The sequence below is a fragment of the Danio aesculapii genome, chromosome 24 (genome assembly GCF_903798145.1).
Source record: "Danio aesculapii chromosome 24, fDanAes4.1, whole genome shotgun sequence".
In the NCBI taxonomy this organism is placed as follows: Eukaryota; Metazoa; Chordata; class Actinopteri; order Cypriniformes; family Danionidae; genus Danio; species Danio aesculapii.
The window spans coordinates 30,577,945-30,593,721 of NC_079458.1; the positions used below are offsets into that span (position 1 = coordinate 30,577,945).

At 35.5% G+C, this 15,777-nt stretch overlaps 1 protein-coding gene across 6 annotated transcripts in view; it reads left to right on the forward strand.

The window, feature by feature from the left end:
• eya1 (EYA transcriptional coactivator and phosphatase 1) overlaps positions 1 to 15,229 on the forward strand; it is a 92,836-nt gene extending 77,607 nt beyond the window's left edge. For all 6 annotated transcript variants that reach the window (XM_056450420.1, XM_056450422.1, XM_056450421.1 and 3 more), the window contains 6 exons: positions 5,512 to 5,570; positions 5,655 to 5,815; positions 5,999 to 6,113; positions 6,545 to 6,666; positions 7,301 to 7,401; positions 12,792 to 15,229. In XM_056450420.1, the coding sequence (XP_056306395.1) occupies positions 5,512 to 5,570; positions 5,655 to 5,815; positions 5,999 to 6,113; positions 6,545 to 6,666; positions 7,301 to 7,401; positions 12,792 to 12,872 (639 nt within the window). In that variant the 3' untranslated portion in view covers positions 12,873 to 15,229. The remainder of the gene's footprint in view (positions 1 to 5,511; positions 5,571 to 5,654; positions 5,816 to 5,998; positions 6,114 to 6,544; positions 6,667 to 7,300; positions 7,402 to 12,791) is intronic.
• Positions 15,230 to 15,777: the final 548 nt, after the last annotated feature.

Consider the following 15,777-nt stretch of genomic DNA (forward strand, 5'->3'; position numbering starts at 1 on the left):
AATGTAAACATGCGGTGATGCCATCAAAAGGAGATGATAACGTGTTAAGAGACCCAACCAGCTGCACGCACTTGAACAACTGCTGGATTGTGGTTTCGCTGGATAGTTTCGTGTGATTGGGTGTTTTTAACTCGCTTTTTTTCCTGGATTTATATTTAAAAGAAAAGGCTTGATCTATTTGGTGACACTTTAGTTGAAGTGGGTATTCATATTCATATACCTGACATATAGTATGTCAGGAAAGATTTGTAAGCTTGACATGACACATTTCATGTAAATAAATTATATTTTACGCATGCTTATGAAAACTGTCATTAAGTGTCATTTAAATGCAAAGCTGACATTGCTTAAGATGTCTTTGTCATAAAAAAACTGATATTACCATTACATCATAACTTGTCATAAATCTTTCATAAACATGATTGTCATGAGGCCATTTTATAACAGCATAATTAATATTTTCTTGACCTCAACTGTGGTACATATTGAATAAGTATTCAAATATTGATGATGCTGTTACAAAATTAGTTGGCACAGTTTTGCAGTGCTTTCTACACATAGACTTTACTTGGTCGGGCCGGCCAGGTATATTAACAGGCGCCCAAGTATATTTGGAGACAGTTATTTATTTATTATTATCATCTGTTTACACTTTTTTTGAATCCGCCAAACATCCGCTATCTGAGAAAATCTTTTTTCTCCCTACATGTTTTCTTCTTCTCGTTCTGTTTGTGCGAGAACTGTCAACACCACAGACAATCTCATGTGCTCTGCAGAGACCCACAGAGACATGCCTTTTTGGCACTTAAAAATACATCCATCCGGGGTTTCTAAATCTCCGGGATTTGGCTTTTGGTTTCACTTTCTAAGCCGTCATCATTTTTATTCATTCATTCATTCATTCATTTTCTTGTCGGCTTAGTCCCTTTATTAATCCAGGATCGCCACAGCGGAATGAACCGGCAACTTATCCATCACGTTTTTACGCGGCGGATGCCCTTTCAGCCGCAACCCATCCCTGGGAAACTTCCACACACTCATTCACACTTATACACTACGGACAATTTAACCTACCCAATTGACCTGTACTGCATGTCATTGGACTGTGGGGGAAACCGGAGCACCCGGAGGAAACCCACCCGAACGCAGGGAGACATCATTTTTATGTTAAGCCTAATTTACTTTTGCTTGGCTTCGCAGCTGACATCGTGTGCAGAGCCATAAGACAGAGTGAAACATTACATGAATAATTTCTGTTTTGAATAATATGAATAATAATCTGTTTGTTGAATTTAAGTTACATTGCATCTACATGCCAACTTATTCTCACTAGATTATAAGTAGACTGTTAGGTTAGTGTAAGTTGACATGAACTTGCAAAGCTTCTTATAGTCAGTTAAATGTCTATTTAAGGAGCAGTATCAGCAGACATTAAGCAGACTAATACTCAAATGGACCATCAAAAAAGTGTCACCTTAAATTTTTTTTTATCCAAACGAGTCAGATAAACATTTCTATTTACTCAGGGAGGACGAAACTACTTCTAAACTGGCTGCAAAATATTTGTCTTATAAAAACTCATTTGTCTTATTTATAATAATCTACATTTTTTATTCTTGTAATTATTATACTTTTTAGAGATTTTTATTCCATAGATGTTTTTATTCCTTTATGTCATCTATTTCTCGTTTGCTGTGAATATTTTTTTTTATTTGATGGCGTTGACATATTACATATTTTATTTATACATGCTTTGGCAATGCTGTACAAAATGTCAGCAGCAGCTTTTACCTGCCACATGGCTCCTGCATAAAATAAAAGTAAAATAAATAGTAGATTTCTTTTTTTTATTTCAACAGTCTTAAAAACACTAAATAAACTTCAACCCATTGAATAGAAACAATGTATAATAAATAAAAATATTGTTAAAAATCACTTTTTTGTCGCATGTAAGTAACCATGTGCCATGGGTAAAAGGTGTGTTTCAATCCGGCTACCACTGTAAATATATTTCAAACCTATGAGAAGCACTACTATATTGACACTTCTACTGAGAAATTTTAATGACAAATTAATTTTGTTCCACTTAAAAAAAGTGATCAAAAAATATTTATAGCACCATTATAATGGTCCTATGACCATCATGTTTATGACAGATTTATGACAAGTTACAGAATGTTTTCTTGATTATGTGAAGGTATCATAACAAAGACAGGTTGTGATGCATTTGTTTGTCAAGTTGACTTAACAAAGATGTCTCAAACACTCCTTTGCATTTAAAATCACATAACTGAGCTAATGACACTTACTGACAGTTGTCATAATCATAAAGCATAAAATTTCCATATTTATGATATGTGTTATGTCATGATTATAAATCTTCAAGTGTTACCAATTATGTTACCCGATCACTGTTTACAGGGCCTGTTTTGACTGGAATATATTTATATATTCTATATGGAATATATATTCCAGACTGTCATGACATATGTAAATATACACACTTGTTTGTCTATGTAAATGTGTTTTAAACAGACATGTTTGACGGTTATGCTTGTCCATGACAAGCATGTTTTTTACCCCATTTAACTTTCTGCATCTCTGTTTTTTAAAGCAAAACCACTCTGACCAGACAACCCCTTACATTGTACTTTGGTTGGAAATCTTTCAGATATTCCATGTTTTATTTATCCAAAACGTTGCATTTGTCATCATAACAGTTAATACTCTGGATTAAACGTTTTGACGGAGGCCCCGGCTTTCTGTAATGATTTTGGCCTGTCCAAAGGTCCTCTTCGGGAAACAAATTGGTGCTTCAGAAGTATTACAGATCCACTGCTGACTATCTAGAAACAGATTACACAAATAGCTGGAGGTGTTCCTGAGTCACGGCTGCAATTGGCAGTCCATCTTTTGGCCCCGTAACACTCAGAGCTCTCCATGTGAGGTCACCCCATCTCACCATACCCCCCCCACACCTCCCCCCTCACACAAACTTCCAGCCGTCCTCCCCCTTATCTGGGCCTGTGGAGCCCTGGAGAGGAGGAGCAGGGCACCGGGTCAAAGTCTTTTCCTCTTTGGATCTCGGGGCTTGCTGGGAGAGGCTTGGCGAGAGAATGGCTGCATTAGAGCAGGGGTTGGGGGTCAAGATTTTAATTCTGTTAAAGAACAGCTGGTTTGAGTTTCTCTTCACGTCGCTCTCCCCTCCCTCTCCTCACAAATCCAGAGAGATGAAAAATTTGTTCAGAGGGGAACCAGTAAAATAAAAAAGGTTTACGGTCTGAAACGCTTACCCCTACCCTGCTGTAGCATTAGGCAGGAATGCAATAACGTCAGCATTTGGCCAGGTTCAGATTGAGTTAAAACAAGGAAGTCCTTTTTTTGATGGTATTTCTGTGTCTTAGCAGCCTGTTGAAACTTAATTAAAAGGATTAAAGCTGTGGAAAGGAATTTCTAAATAATGGCTAAAAAGAAATTCTGCTTTCTAATATTCGATTACCAAGTATTTTGTTAGAATAAGGTTGAGCATTTTTTTAGTTTTAACACTATATTCTGTTTGTCCTGAAGGTCAAAAATGCATTAACTAATATTTATATTTATGAATTTCCTTCACTAAACCTCTAAAATAAAGCAGCCAAAATTTATTTTAATCCCCAAATCTATTTTGCCTGAAGAAACAACATCATTGTTCATCACAAACTCTAAATGTCTAGGTTTTCTCTTGTCAGTGTGCAGTATTTTATCAATATTTATTAAGTGGACACTACAGATTTTTTACTAAAGTAAATGTTTAAATTTTCTAATGGTGAAAGTATCTTTATTGTTTATTTGTATGTGTGTGTGTGTGTGTGTGTGTGTGTGTGTGTGTGTGTGTGTGTGTGTGTGTGTGTGTGTGTGTGTGTGTGTGTGTGTGTGTGTGTGTGTGCGTGCGTGCGTGTGATTGTGTGATTGTGTGTTTGTGAATGTGTGTTGTGGTGCAATTTTGTGCCATTGAGTGCCTCTGGATTATTTGTGGTGTAAAATGGTTTTAAAACATGGCAGGTTTTATAGTCGTTCACCCTACACTGAAAAAAGATGTCTGCAAAATTGTTGCAAACAATTTAAATGTGTTGAATTTCAACAAACAATTTAAATTTATGTTCAACTTAATTTATTTGTTTAGATTCAGCCCAAATAAACTGTTTAAAACCACTTAACTTCCTTTCTTCCTTAATCATTCTTGAATAATTGTTTTCAGTGTATATGAATTCATAAAAATAGAAAGTATTTTTTTCTAATGTTGGGTCATTTTGGGAAAAAAAATCAAACTTCAAGATAAAAAAGCATATTTTATCTTTGTTTTCTGCTATTAAATGTTCACTGGTCATTTTTTTGGTCAACAGGAGAGTTCAATAAGAATGAAGAAGTTGGTAATGTCAGTTTACATCTAGTTTACTTTATTTATGAGTGTTTGAAAGGATAGTTCATCTAATAAAATTAAATTGTTTCATCATTTAATCATTTTTTGAGTTTTTTTATTCTGTTAAACACAAAAAAATTATTCTGAAGAATTTTTAAAAATGTATATACAGTGCTCAGCATAATTGAGTACACCCCATATTGAAAATGAATATTTTCATCAATTTCTCAGTGAATATAGTCAATGTATTGTGGTGCATTTAAACAAAACAGATTTATTAAACAGATAAATTTATTAAAATAATATTTGATTTTCAGATTTCTTTAGCATTCCATGTTTCCATGAGATTTTTTTGCTTGATTTAAATGCTCAGGTCCTGCTCACTAACATCCAGAGCGTTTGTGCGGGGAGGGGGAGAGAGAGAGAGGGCGACTATAAATGGAAAACTAATAACAGATTTTCAGTCTGCTTTCTCCAAAAAGCTGGCCTCGGGCTGTGTTGGTGTGTGGCTCGGCAGCAATCAGAGGTCATAATTTCATTGGCGGTTAGCATCAGGTTCAATTTTTCTAGTACGTTACATTTACCAGAAAGTCTGGTTTGTGTTACTGTGTACACTGGCTGAATCAGCTCTGAGCTGCAGAATCATTCAGCCTCTCCAAGAAGTGGAGACCCTGAAGGGGGCACAGACGCTCTCATTATCCCACAGCTATCTCTTTGTTCAGGCACTGTTCTCTGGACTAGCAGATCTAACACCGAGAGGCCGCTTCTACCTTCTGAGAGTCCCGGTCCTATCCCAACTGACTTTGTGTACCAGCAGATGTGTATATCGAGAGATCCCCCTAGTGGTAATGGTCAAATGGGTTGAACCCCAGTCCCCTGATGATGGTGTTTATTTTTATTAAGATTTAGCAGGTGGGGGGTTAGAGGCTGGAAGTGGTTGAGGGTTGATTTGAGCTTAGCCTTCAGTTGGGAATTCCTTAGTTGTTGACATTATTCACTTCATGGATTCAAGCTGCCAAATTTCACCCAGTTCTGCACGTGAACACCATTCATTAAATCGCTGTGTTTTAATAATCCAGTCAGCTCATCATTATGTTTCTGCTTGTTTTTAGGAATGCGATCAAGTTCATATTGATGATGTGTCATCGGATGACAATGGACAGGATTTAAGGTACACTTAGCACAGTATTAGCCATTTCACAGTTCACTTTGACCCAAGTCAAACTCATTCTCTCTTTCTCTCCTCTCTGTTTAGCACATATAATTTTAGCACAGACGGATTCCACGCTGCTGCCACCAGTGCCAACCTGTGTCTGGCCACCGGCGTACGAGGAGGCGTGGACTGGATGAGAAAGCTTGCGTTCCGCTACAGACGAGTAAAAGAAATTTACACCACCTATAAAAATAACGTCGGAGGTAATCCCCCAATAAACTGCTTTGCTAAAATTGCTAGGGAAGAGGGGTGGCGTGTCAACAAAAGCACTCATAGGTTTCTCAAATAATCCCTTATGTAGAAACCACTTGGTCTGAGTAAATTTCGAAATTTCTCAAAGTATTCGCGGGACGGTCCAACTCAAACAATGTTTCTGTTCATTTCAGGTCTGCTTGGCCCGGCCAAAAGGGAAGCCTGGTTGCAATTGCGAGCAGAAATTGAAGCCCTGACTGACTCCTGGTTAACACTGGCACTGAAAGCACTAACATTAATCCATTCAAGGTAGGCCTTAGCACGAGCGAATTATATAGAGCCCATCAGTGATACACATAAATCAGCGAGAGGCATGAATAATGGTGCGCTTTTTACCCCGGTGCCCTTAAGGACAATTATTATTTTTGAGAAACAGCATTTTTGGCCACCAATTATTTTGCGAATGGTTAAAGGGATAGTTCACCCTAGTATTTTGAACAATTTTGGTTGCTGCGACTCATCGAGTTCTATAGTATTAGTTTTTTCTACTATGGAAGTCAATGAGTCCCAGCTACCAGCATTGTACAACATATCTTCATTTGTGCTCCTTAGAAGAAAGAATCTCATGTGAGAGAGAATAAATGATGGGGTATTTTCCATTGCTAAGTAAACAATCTCTTTAATGATTAATCTGTAAGCTTGTTCTGCCTTAACTTGACATATTTGCCTTTCACTTACAGATCAAACTGTGTGAACATCTTAGTGACCACAACACAGCTCATACCTGCCCTCGCCAAGGTCCTCCTGTATGGACTTGGAGTAGTATTTCCAATTGAAAACATTTATAGCGCCACCAAAATAGGTAAGTGTGAGCTCAGTACTGACCTACCTGTGCGTATGAATAGACCCGATTGGAGTGTGGCCATAATTACGGCGATATTACATGTAAACATCAAGAGACACATGGCGTGTGATTGGGTTAGGCTGCAGAAGTGGCGGACACACGAGAGGGTTGATGTTCAGGAAGAGGTCTAATCAGGCTGGGATTATTTTCTTGGAGCTCAGCCTCAACCGGGCCTCTCCTTTTCAGGTCTACATATGAAACCACTTCGGCAAATTTATGTCATTCCACTTTGACATTTTTTTTCTCTTCTTTCGGGTCTCTCCGCTTTTTTGAATGCAAAATAAACACCAACCTTTACTTTCGTACTTTAGTTTGCGCCTCCCTTGCTGCGGAATTTGCATGTGAGGTTGATTTAGCTTGTTAAACTCCATTTGTCCCACGTTCTGGGAGGAATAAGACACACTTAATGCTTCTCAGGCTGCTTTTATCTGGGCATCGATCTTATCGAATCTCCAAGCCAAGGCAAAGTGTTTACACTGCGTAATTTTGTGTAACTTATTGGGTATTTAAAGAGCTCCTCATTGGGACTTGGTCTTGGATGTGGCTTCCTCTGCTCTTTGCAGCAAACTAAACCTGTTTGTCCTCTCCGCAGGAAAAGAGAGCTGCTTCGAGAGAGTAATCCAGAGGTTTGGGAGGAAAGTTGTTTATGTGGTGGTGGGGGACGGTGTGGAGGAGGAGCAAGGCTCGAAAAAGGTATGAGGTCTCCTAAAATCTTTATGCTCCATTTCCTTTAAACTTTCCTTTAAAAATAGATGCATTGCAAAACATACAAGAGTTTTTGTCTTGTTTGAAGTTTAAATATCAAAAATTTCTTAATTATGAAGCATTTTATAGACAAGCAGCATAAATTGTTTTGTTTTAAGTTGAAATTAAGTGAGTTTTTCCATTAAAAAAGCTAAATTATCTACCAATGGTGTAAGCAAAATAAGCTTCATTTCTGACTTATTATTTCTAAACACAAAACCTTTTTTTTACGTGTCTAGACATGGTTCTTGATGTTCAGACATTTGAACTAGAAACAAGACAAAACCAATGCATTTATTTATTTATTTATTTATTTATTTATTTATTTATTTATTTATTTATTTATTTATTTAAAGTGCAGTTTGATTGTCTTCAGAAACATTGTTTATACTGGTTATAACTTCACATCCTGATGGCAGTCATTAAATGAAGTGGTCTGATGTATTTATATGTATTTAAATATTCTGTGAAAGGTGTTGAACCAGAAAAAGTTTGTCCAATCAAAATGTTCGGGCCGAACGTTATGATAGGCTTTTCTACCTGCCTGTCAAAATATGTAATTGCATACAGTACCTCTGCGCATCTTGTTGGTGCAGAAAGGATTATAGCGCAATTACTAACACATAACACGTTACGTATTGTAGTAACGTTATGTAGTTCATGCATTTAGGAAGCGTAGCTTTAGATGCCGATTCATTGGGTGCAATGTGGGTTTTCAGTGCTATCAGACTAACATTAGCATTTTCCAAGATCTCACCTTAAAGTCCGTTCCATGAAAATGTAGAAAAAATCATTCTCACATTGTAATCAGCTCAATTTCCTTGATAGCTCGAATGTAAAGGGAGGCGAGATGACACACATTGTGAGACTGTCCCATTGATAATGCTAGACAAGTCCTCTCAGGCATGAATAGATCAGAACCGTGAATACAACATGCATTTAAGAGGTTTAAATCATTGTTTGATGAATGGGCTCTATGCACAGCTAGAGTTTTAAAGCCAACGATAAACTTCTGGTAAAAGCTTAATGTGACTGTTTCAATTCCACAAGGTTGTTTTTAAAGCATCGATGTTGTAATGTAATTGACTTAAGCATTCATTTAGTTGCTCAAGCATAAAACGAGATGAAAGACCGTCAATAGCAACAGGTTAGCGCAGAAATTCCATTGAAAATACTGGGGTAAAATAAACTGTCATATTTTAAAAACATGGTGGGGGAAATGGAATTTAATGCAGTATTTCTTGTCTGATATGAGACCAAATTCATATCATATATAACAGGCTGTGAAGATTGCTAATTTTGTAACAGAAAGACAGTTCACCGGAAGCCCTTGGGCTTCCTGTCTGAAAATTAAAAGTCTGTGTGCATATAGCCCATTGAGGATATTCAGAAGAACATTAGGACTGTCAGAAGGGCAGCCAAAAATTTAAGAAATTGTCTTATTTCTAATCCAGATGTCTACAAATTCCTAAATCAAGAAGCTAAATAAAAAAATATATATATATTAATTATTACATGTAAAAATATTGCTTTGTTTTCAGAAATAATAAGTATAAATTAAGTAGGTTTTTTTAATAAAACAAGCTAAATAATCTGCCAGTGGGGTAATCAAAATAGTCTTATGTCAAACCCAAAGCATGATTATTTTACCCCATTTTGAGATGTATTTGCTTGTTTTATTAACCTAATTTTGACAAATATGGCAATATATTTTTTACTTGTCTAGAACATGCTTCTTAACTTAAAGTAAGACATGCATTTTTTTTTTTTTATTTTTTTTTTTTTTTGCAGTGTGAGAGTTGTTGTTCTCCTTTCCTGTTGTTCAAACTTGAAGATTTATGTTACCTGCCGCCAGTGTATTCGGAATGTCTGCCAATTTTTTTTTCTTCATGTATATAAACCACCACAAACCTGATTATGCATCATGTAATTAATTATCAAAGCAGGCTGTTGTTCAGTCAGGTTAAAAACAGCGTTGATTTGATTCTTTATTATACTGTGCCAACTGATTAGTTCCATGTTGTCAATTAATCATGCAAGGAATGTGTACATGGGAAGTTTAAGTTCTACTTGTCAGTCCCCATTTCCTCTGCCACAAATGGTTTGGATGTACTTGTAGCACAGAGGATTTTAATAAGTCCTTGGCGGTTAAGAAAGCCAGCTTGATACAAAATGCCACAGTTTTGTCAGATACAACGCTAGTGTCAAGGGTGACTTTGTATTTAACCACCAAAGCAAAGTCAAACCTTTGTATACTTTAGTTTTTCTATCGTATCCCAGAAACAATTCCCCTCTACTTAATAACTCGACCGAGGCAAACAGAGATACCATCTCTGGCTTTTAAAGTTAAAAGCAAAGACAATTTACAAAACAAAAGAAAAGAGTCTTTTAAGGGTCAGTGCAAGCTTCTCTAAGCGGAACATATGCCTGAGAGAGGCTATACCTTTGATAAGACTCAGTAATGGTTTGTGTGTGGACGACTCTGAGCTGACAAGCTTCTTTCATTCTGGCAGAATCATATTTCCCCGTGGCCTCTCTCAGGAACAATGTCTCATTTGCAATGTTGTGTCCGGATATGTTTATGCAGAAGTGCTGTACAGCTAGGGGAAAAATGAAAAGACCACTTGAAAAGTCTGGTCTTTTTTTTTTTTTTCTGGAGTTGATGAATTTTCTCTTATGACATTCATTTTGAATTTAGAATGACAATTTTGGCATGTTGAGAATTTTTTATGTTGTTGCATAATGTAACAAAAAGGTGCTGTGTTTTCAGTCATGTTTATATGCATTTTAAAATAAATGTTTTTACTTTAGAAGTGTTAAGACATGAAAAATATGCAGTGTTGGGTAAAATATATACAGTTGAAGTCAGAATGATTAATCCACCTGAATTATTAACCACCCTGTTTATTTTTTCCCCCCAATTTCTGTTTAATGGAGAGAAGTTTTTTTAATACATTTCTAAACAAAATAGTTTTAATAACTCATTTCTAATAACTGATTTATTTTATCTTTGCCATGATGACAGTAAATAATATTTGACTAGATATTTCTCAAGACACCTCTATACAGCTAAAAAAAGTGACATTTGAAAGCTTAACTAGGTTAATTAAGTTAACTAGGCAGGTTAGGGTAATTAGGCAAGTTATTGTATAACGATGGTTTGTTCTGTAGACTATCGAAAATAAACATAGCTTAAAGGGGCTAATAATTTTGACCTTAAAATGTCTTATAAAAAATTAAAAACTGCTTTTATTCTAAATAAAACTAAAAGACTTTCTCCAGAAGAAAAAATATTATCAGACATACGGTGAAAATTTCCTGGCTCTGTTAAACATAATTTGGGAATTATAAAAAAAAAGAAAAATAAATCAAAGTTGAGCTAATAATTCTGACTTCAAGTGTATATACAGTTAGCCCCTTTAAGCAATTTTTTCGATAGTTTACAGAACAAACCACTGTTATACAATAACTTGCCTAATTACCCTAACCTGTGTAGTTAACCTAATTAACCTAGTTAATTCTTTAAATGTCTCTTTAAGCTGTATTGAAGTGTCTTGAAAAATATCCAGTAAAATGCTATTTACTGTCATCATGGCAAAGATAAAATAAATCAGTTATTAGAAAAGTGTTTAGAAAAGTATTGAAAAAATCTTCTCTCTGTTAAACAGAAATTGAGGTAAAAAAATAAACTGGGGCGCTAATAATTCAGGGGGCTAATAATTCCGACTTCGACTGTATATATTTTTAGTAATGTAAACTTATGTTTTGTGTTATTTTAGCTTTTTTAATATTATGATTCTTATATTTTAATTCATGTTTAATATTTAATTTTTTTTACCCAGAACTGAACATATGTATTTTTATGACCAAGTATAACTTAAATGAATGAATGTATTAATGAATTCATTCATTTATTTTATTTTCGACTTAGTCCCTTTATTAATCTGGTGTCGCCACAGCGGAATGAGCCACCAACTTACCTAGCACATGTTTTACGCAGCGGATGCCCTTCCAGCTGCAACCCATCTCTGGGAAATGAATGAATGAATAAATAAATAAATAGTTTTATTTGGAATAAAATAATGCAAAAATAAATAAAATTTGCAACATTTTTACTCAAAACTCTACCTAAAAAACCCTGTAAATCCAGAGCAATTTTCAGGTGGTCTCTGATATTTTCATTTATTTTCTCATCGCAGTATATATAGTGCGGTTAACAGTTATTTCCCACCAGGTGTTTCTTTTTCCTAAGAACTCATAAAGTCTTGTGATTTATTTTATGACGGTTCTTACTCGTTTTATGTGTCCTTTTTTATTGTTTTTGTTTTTCAACTTTATTAAAATACATTCAAATGTATAGAATTATTATTAAACAAATATTTATTTATTAATATTAGAGCATTTCTTTGCCAATTATCAGGTAGAAACATACAAAAAAAAAAGCTAAAACAGGAAATTATGCCTTAAATGGGACCCCTGCAGACCATTATTACTGTGTCAAGGTTCATGAGTTTCTTAAAATATCTAATTTGACCTTAGTTTAGGCTACAAAATATAGTGAGAAATATATAATAATTATTATGAACTAATAATAATAATTCATGATAATTGTTAAAAAAAGAGATGTTTAAGTTGTAAGTACTATGTGGGTAACACTTTAAAATAATGATCAAGTAGTTAATGTATTTAACTATTAGTAATACATTTATTACGGTATTTATTGTTGTATTTATAATGTTGTTAAAGTAAATAATGTTGGTTCATGTTAACTTACAGTGCATTGACTAATGTTAACATTTAATAATGCATTAGTTATTGTTGAACTATGATTAATTAATGGATTACAAGGTTATTCATACTTAGTTAATGTTAGTAAATGCATTACCTAATGGACCATCATTCCAAAGTGTTACCAAAATATGTAATGTATTTTTTTGTTTACTTGATGGTTAGCAGTTCATTTCGCTGTGGTGACTCCTGAATAATAATAAGACTAAGCTGAAAAAAAGATGACTGAAAAAAATTAGTACTTGATGGTTACACTACCTGATATTATTTTAACTGAAAACAAAACCAACATAAATCCCCTTCAAAAAATTGATATTATTATTCTTATTATGCATAATGCTATTTACTGAATGATCTCACAGGTACGGGTGTCGCTTTGGTGCTTGTAGTTTGTACGTGCTTCCTCTTCTCAAGTCCCGTGTGATGTTACGGCCCATCGAGGCTGTTCAGACGGCACTCATGGGCGTGATTGTTTTCCTAAGTCAAGTATTCATTGCAGGTTTTGTGTTTCTTTATTTTCACTCTCTCTCTTTGCCTCCCTGTCTTTCCAGCACAACATGCCTTTCTGGAGGATCTCTAGTCACTCTGACCTCATGGCTCTGCACCACGCTCTGGACCTGGAGTATTTGTAGCACTGTGACGGCCCTGTCGCTCCATCCCCAGGCCATTCAGGGGCCCCTACAGACCCAGCACCGTCAGCCTGCTGCATCGCTCGAGCGTCTGCGTTCTGATAGCACCAGACCAAAAAAATTCAAAATGTTCACATACAAACGTACAGAGAGAGACTCAGCGTGTTGACACATGGCCGCAATTCGTCTTAACCCTAAACCTTTTTCGAAGTGGAGGAGAGTGAATTTATGGCACTGCAGCTGCTGGCCCTGGTTACTGTGAATTGGCTTTTTTTTTTTTCCGAAGCCATCAAAATGTTTTACAGCCCTGTCTACGCGGGGGGACTCGGCAAGGGTTCACACCTGTGACAAAAACTGAGCTACCGATGCCTTTGGAACTCAGCAGGACTCCGGTCCCACTGCAACTTGGTGTAATGTTTTGTCTCTTCATGTCTTTTTTTTTTTTTAAACGATGGTACAAAGACAGTCGGGCAAGGCCCCTTGCTTTTCTTTTTTTCATTTTGCCAGCTCTCCCTATTGCCCAGGATATCCTTCGCTTCTTATTTATAATCCCAGAGACTTTGTGGAGCGGCGCTGGCCCTAAAAAAAAATTATAAAGGCGATTTGTTTTTGAAAGACTTGTGCCTTTTCAGATCAAGTACTTTGATTACTTCTTGAACAAGAAGTTTATGGAGGAAACACAAAAAAATTGATTTTCTAAGTAATTTAAGGAGGAAAAAACTACAAATTTAAGAAAATGTTATTTACATTGCAGAGACAATCGTGTACAGGCATTTTTTTTGTTCTGTTGTGTGTGTAAATTTGTAATCACTGGACTATTCCTTCCTATATTGATTAAGGTACATGCTGTGGAAAGCTGTTTCATGGAAGTACTTATGTACGTAAGGGTGTTTGCGCAGTAGCTCGCGCAAAGCTTGAAAGTGTTGACGTTTTCATTCAATAAATAAATGTAGATAAGGTTTTGTTTTTTTTGTGATATTTTTTTTTTGTCATGACCAAAAGCATGGATGTCAAGTGTCAATAATTTCATTTTTTTTCTTTCTTTAGTGATGTTTTGTTTCCTACTGAAAAAAAAAAGTTTTTCTTACTATTTTTTGTCTTCTTCCTAGTCCAAATATCTAAAAATTCTTAGATCAAGAAACTTTTTCTAGGTAAGCAAAACATATTGTCTTGTTTTCAGAAATAACATGCCAATATTAAGTGAGTTTTTCATTAAAACAAGCTAAATAATCTTGCAATGGGGTAAGCAAAATAATCTTGTTTTTCCTTTTGACATAAGATTATTTTCCTTACCCCATTAGCAGATTATTTTGCTTGTTTTAAGGAAAAACTCACTTCATTTTGGCGAATTATTTCTTAAAACAAGACAATATGTTCTGCTTGTGTAGAAAATTCTTCTTGATTTAAGAATTTTTAGATATTTGTACTAGAAACAAGACAAAAAAATCTAACAAAAATCATTGTTTTGCAGTGTAGTAGATTTCTGGTGGTGAGACTGATGAATGGTGGAAATTAAATTAAGTCCCGACTGTAGCTCAAACTCCAAGAAAGAACATAAGCAACGTAACATTAATAATACCAACAATAATAATCTTCTGAATGTCAAGCTTTCAAAACTGAGTGTAAATGTCTGTGTTCCCTAATATTATACCAAGTTGGAGCGTCCTAGATGGGGAATTAAGCTTAAATAAGCTTTTATTATCTTTTGTACAACAGCAACTCCTGTACAGCAAGTGTAATTTTTGTATGAAGTAGTCTTTTTATTTTGATTGTGTCCACTTGGAAATCGCTGTAGTCGGATTTTCATGATGCATATTGGTAGTTCTAAGGTATCGGTGGACTGGAAACTTTAGCTCTTAGACTTTAAGAAAGCCACTACTCACTCACACCTACACACACACATGCAATGGAGTTAAGAACATACATGTGCTATCGACTGTGAATTTCCCCAGCTAACTCGATCTGTTTTTAATTTTCCCTCCCGGCACATGATGATGATGTTCGGCTCCTGCAGGTGAGGTCGTCTTTTCTGGCCTAGTTTTTCTCAGCACATTTACAATTTTAGCCTTTCTTATTGCATCGCCCGCCACCCCTTCCCCTACACATCGGCCCCATTACTGGGGAATCACATTTTGCTGCTAGATCACAGTAACAATAGATGTTTTCCAGATTTACCACAGCATTTTTTTAAACAAATGATGCAATCATAATGCAAACTGGAAATAATTTACAGTATATGTGGGTCTCATTGTGAAACACAGTTTGTTGTGTCTGCAAAAAAAAAAAGATGTGTACAGATGTTTTTGACATTTATTATTTGATTGTGTTTAAATTAATAAAAACTGATTTGTGAACTGTTACATGCAATTTTCCCTTTTTGCGAGCGATTGAAATGGTGTCTCTGCAATTTTCTGCTATGGAGTTTGTATTTATTGACTGTTTGGTCTTTGGAATGGCATACATCTGATGTGTGTCCAGAGATCATTATATTAACGTTTTACATGCGTAGGATGACTTTATGTCTTTCTAAATCTGTTTTATTATGGGAATGTGGCCTCTTCTGTCCTTTGGTGGTCTGTAATTCAGCATTTTGCCACAGACAGATTCTCAGACAACACCTCATGTAAGGCACTTTTGTTTGAAACATCGTAACTGATGTAATGCCATATAAAATGGCTCTCATCTCTGTGCAAAGCAACTGTTAGAACAATATGTGGGATTTCACAGTGTACATTTATTATCAATATTTTCAGTTGATTTCGCTTCCAGATGCATAGATGCACTGTAAAACCCAAAAAGTAAAGGTAACTCAAACCATTTGAGAAAACCGATTGCAACAAACCATTGCAGTGGTTCAAAAACTAATCTTGAAGTAGTTTGAGTACAGTAAAAGCCTATGAATGAAGAG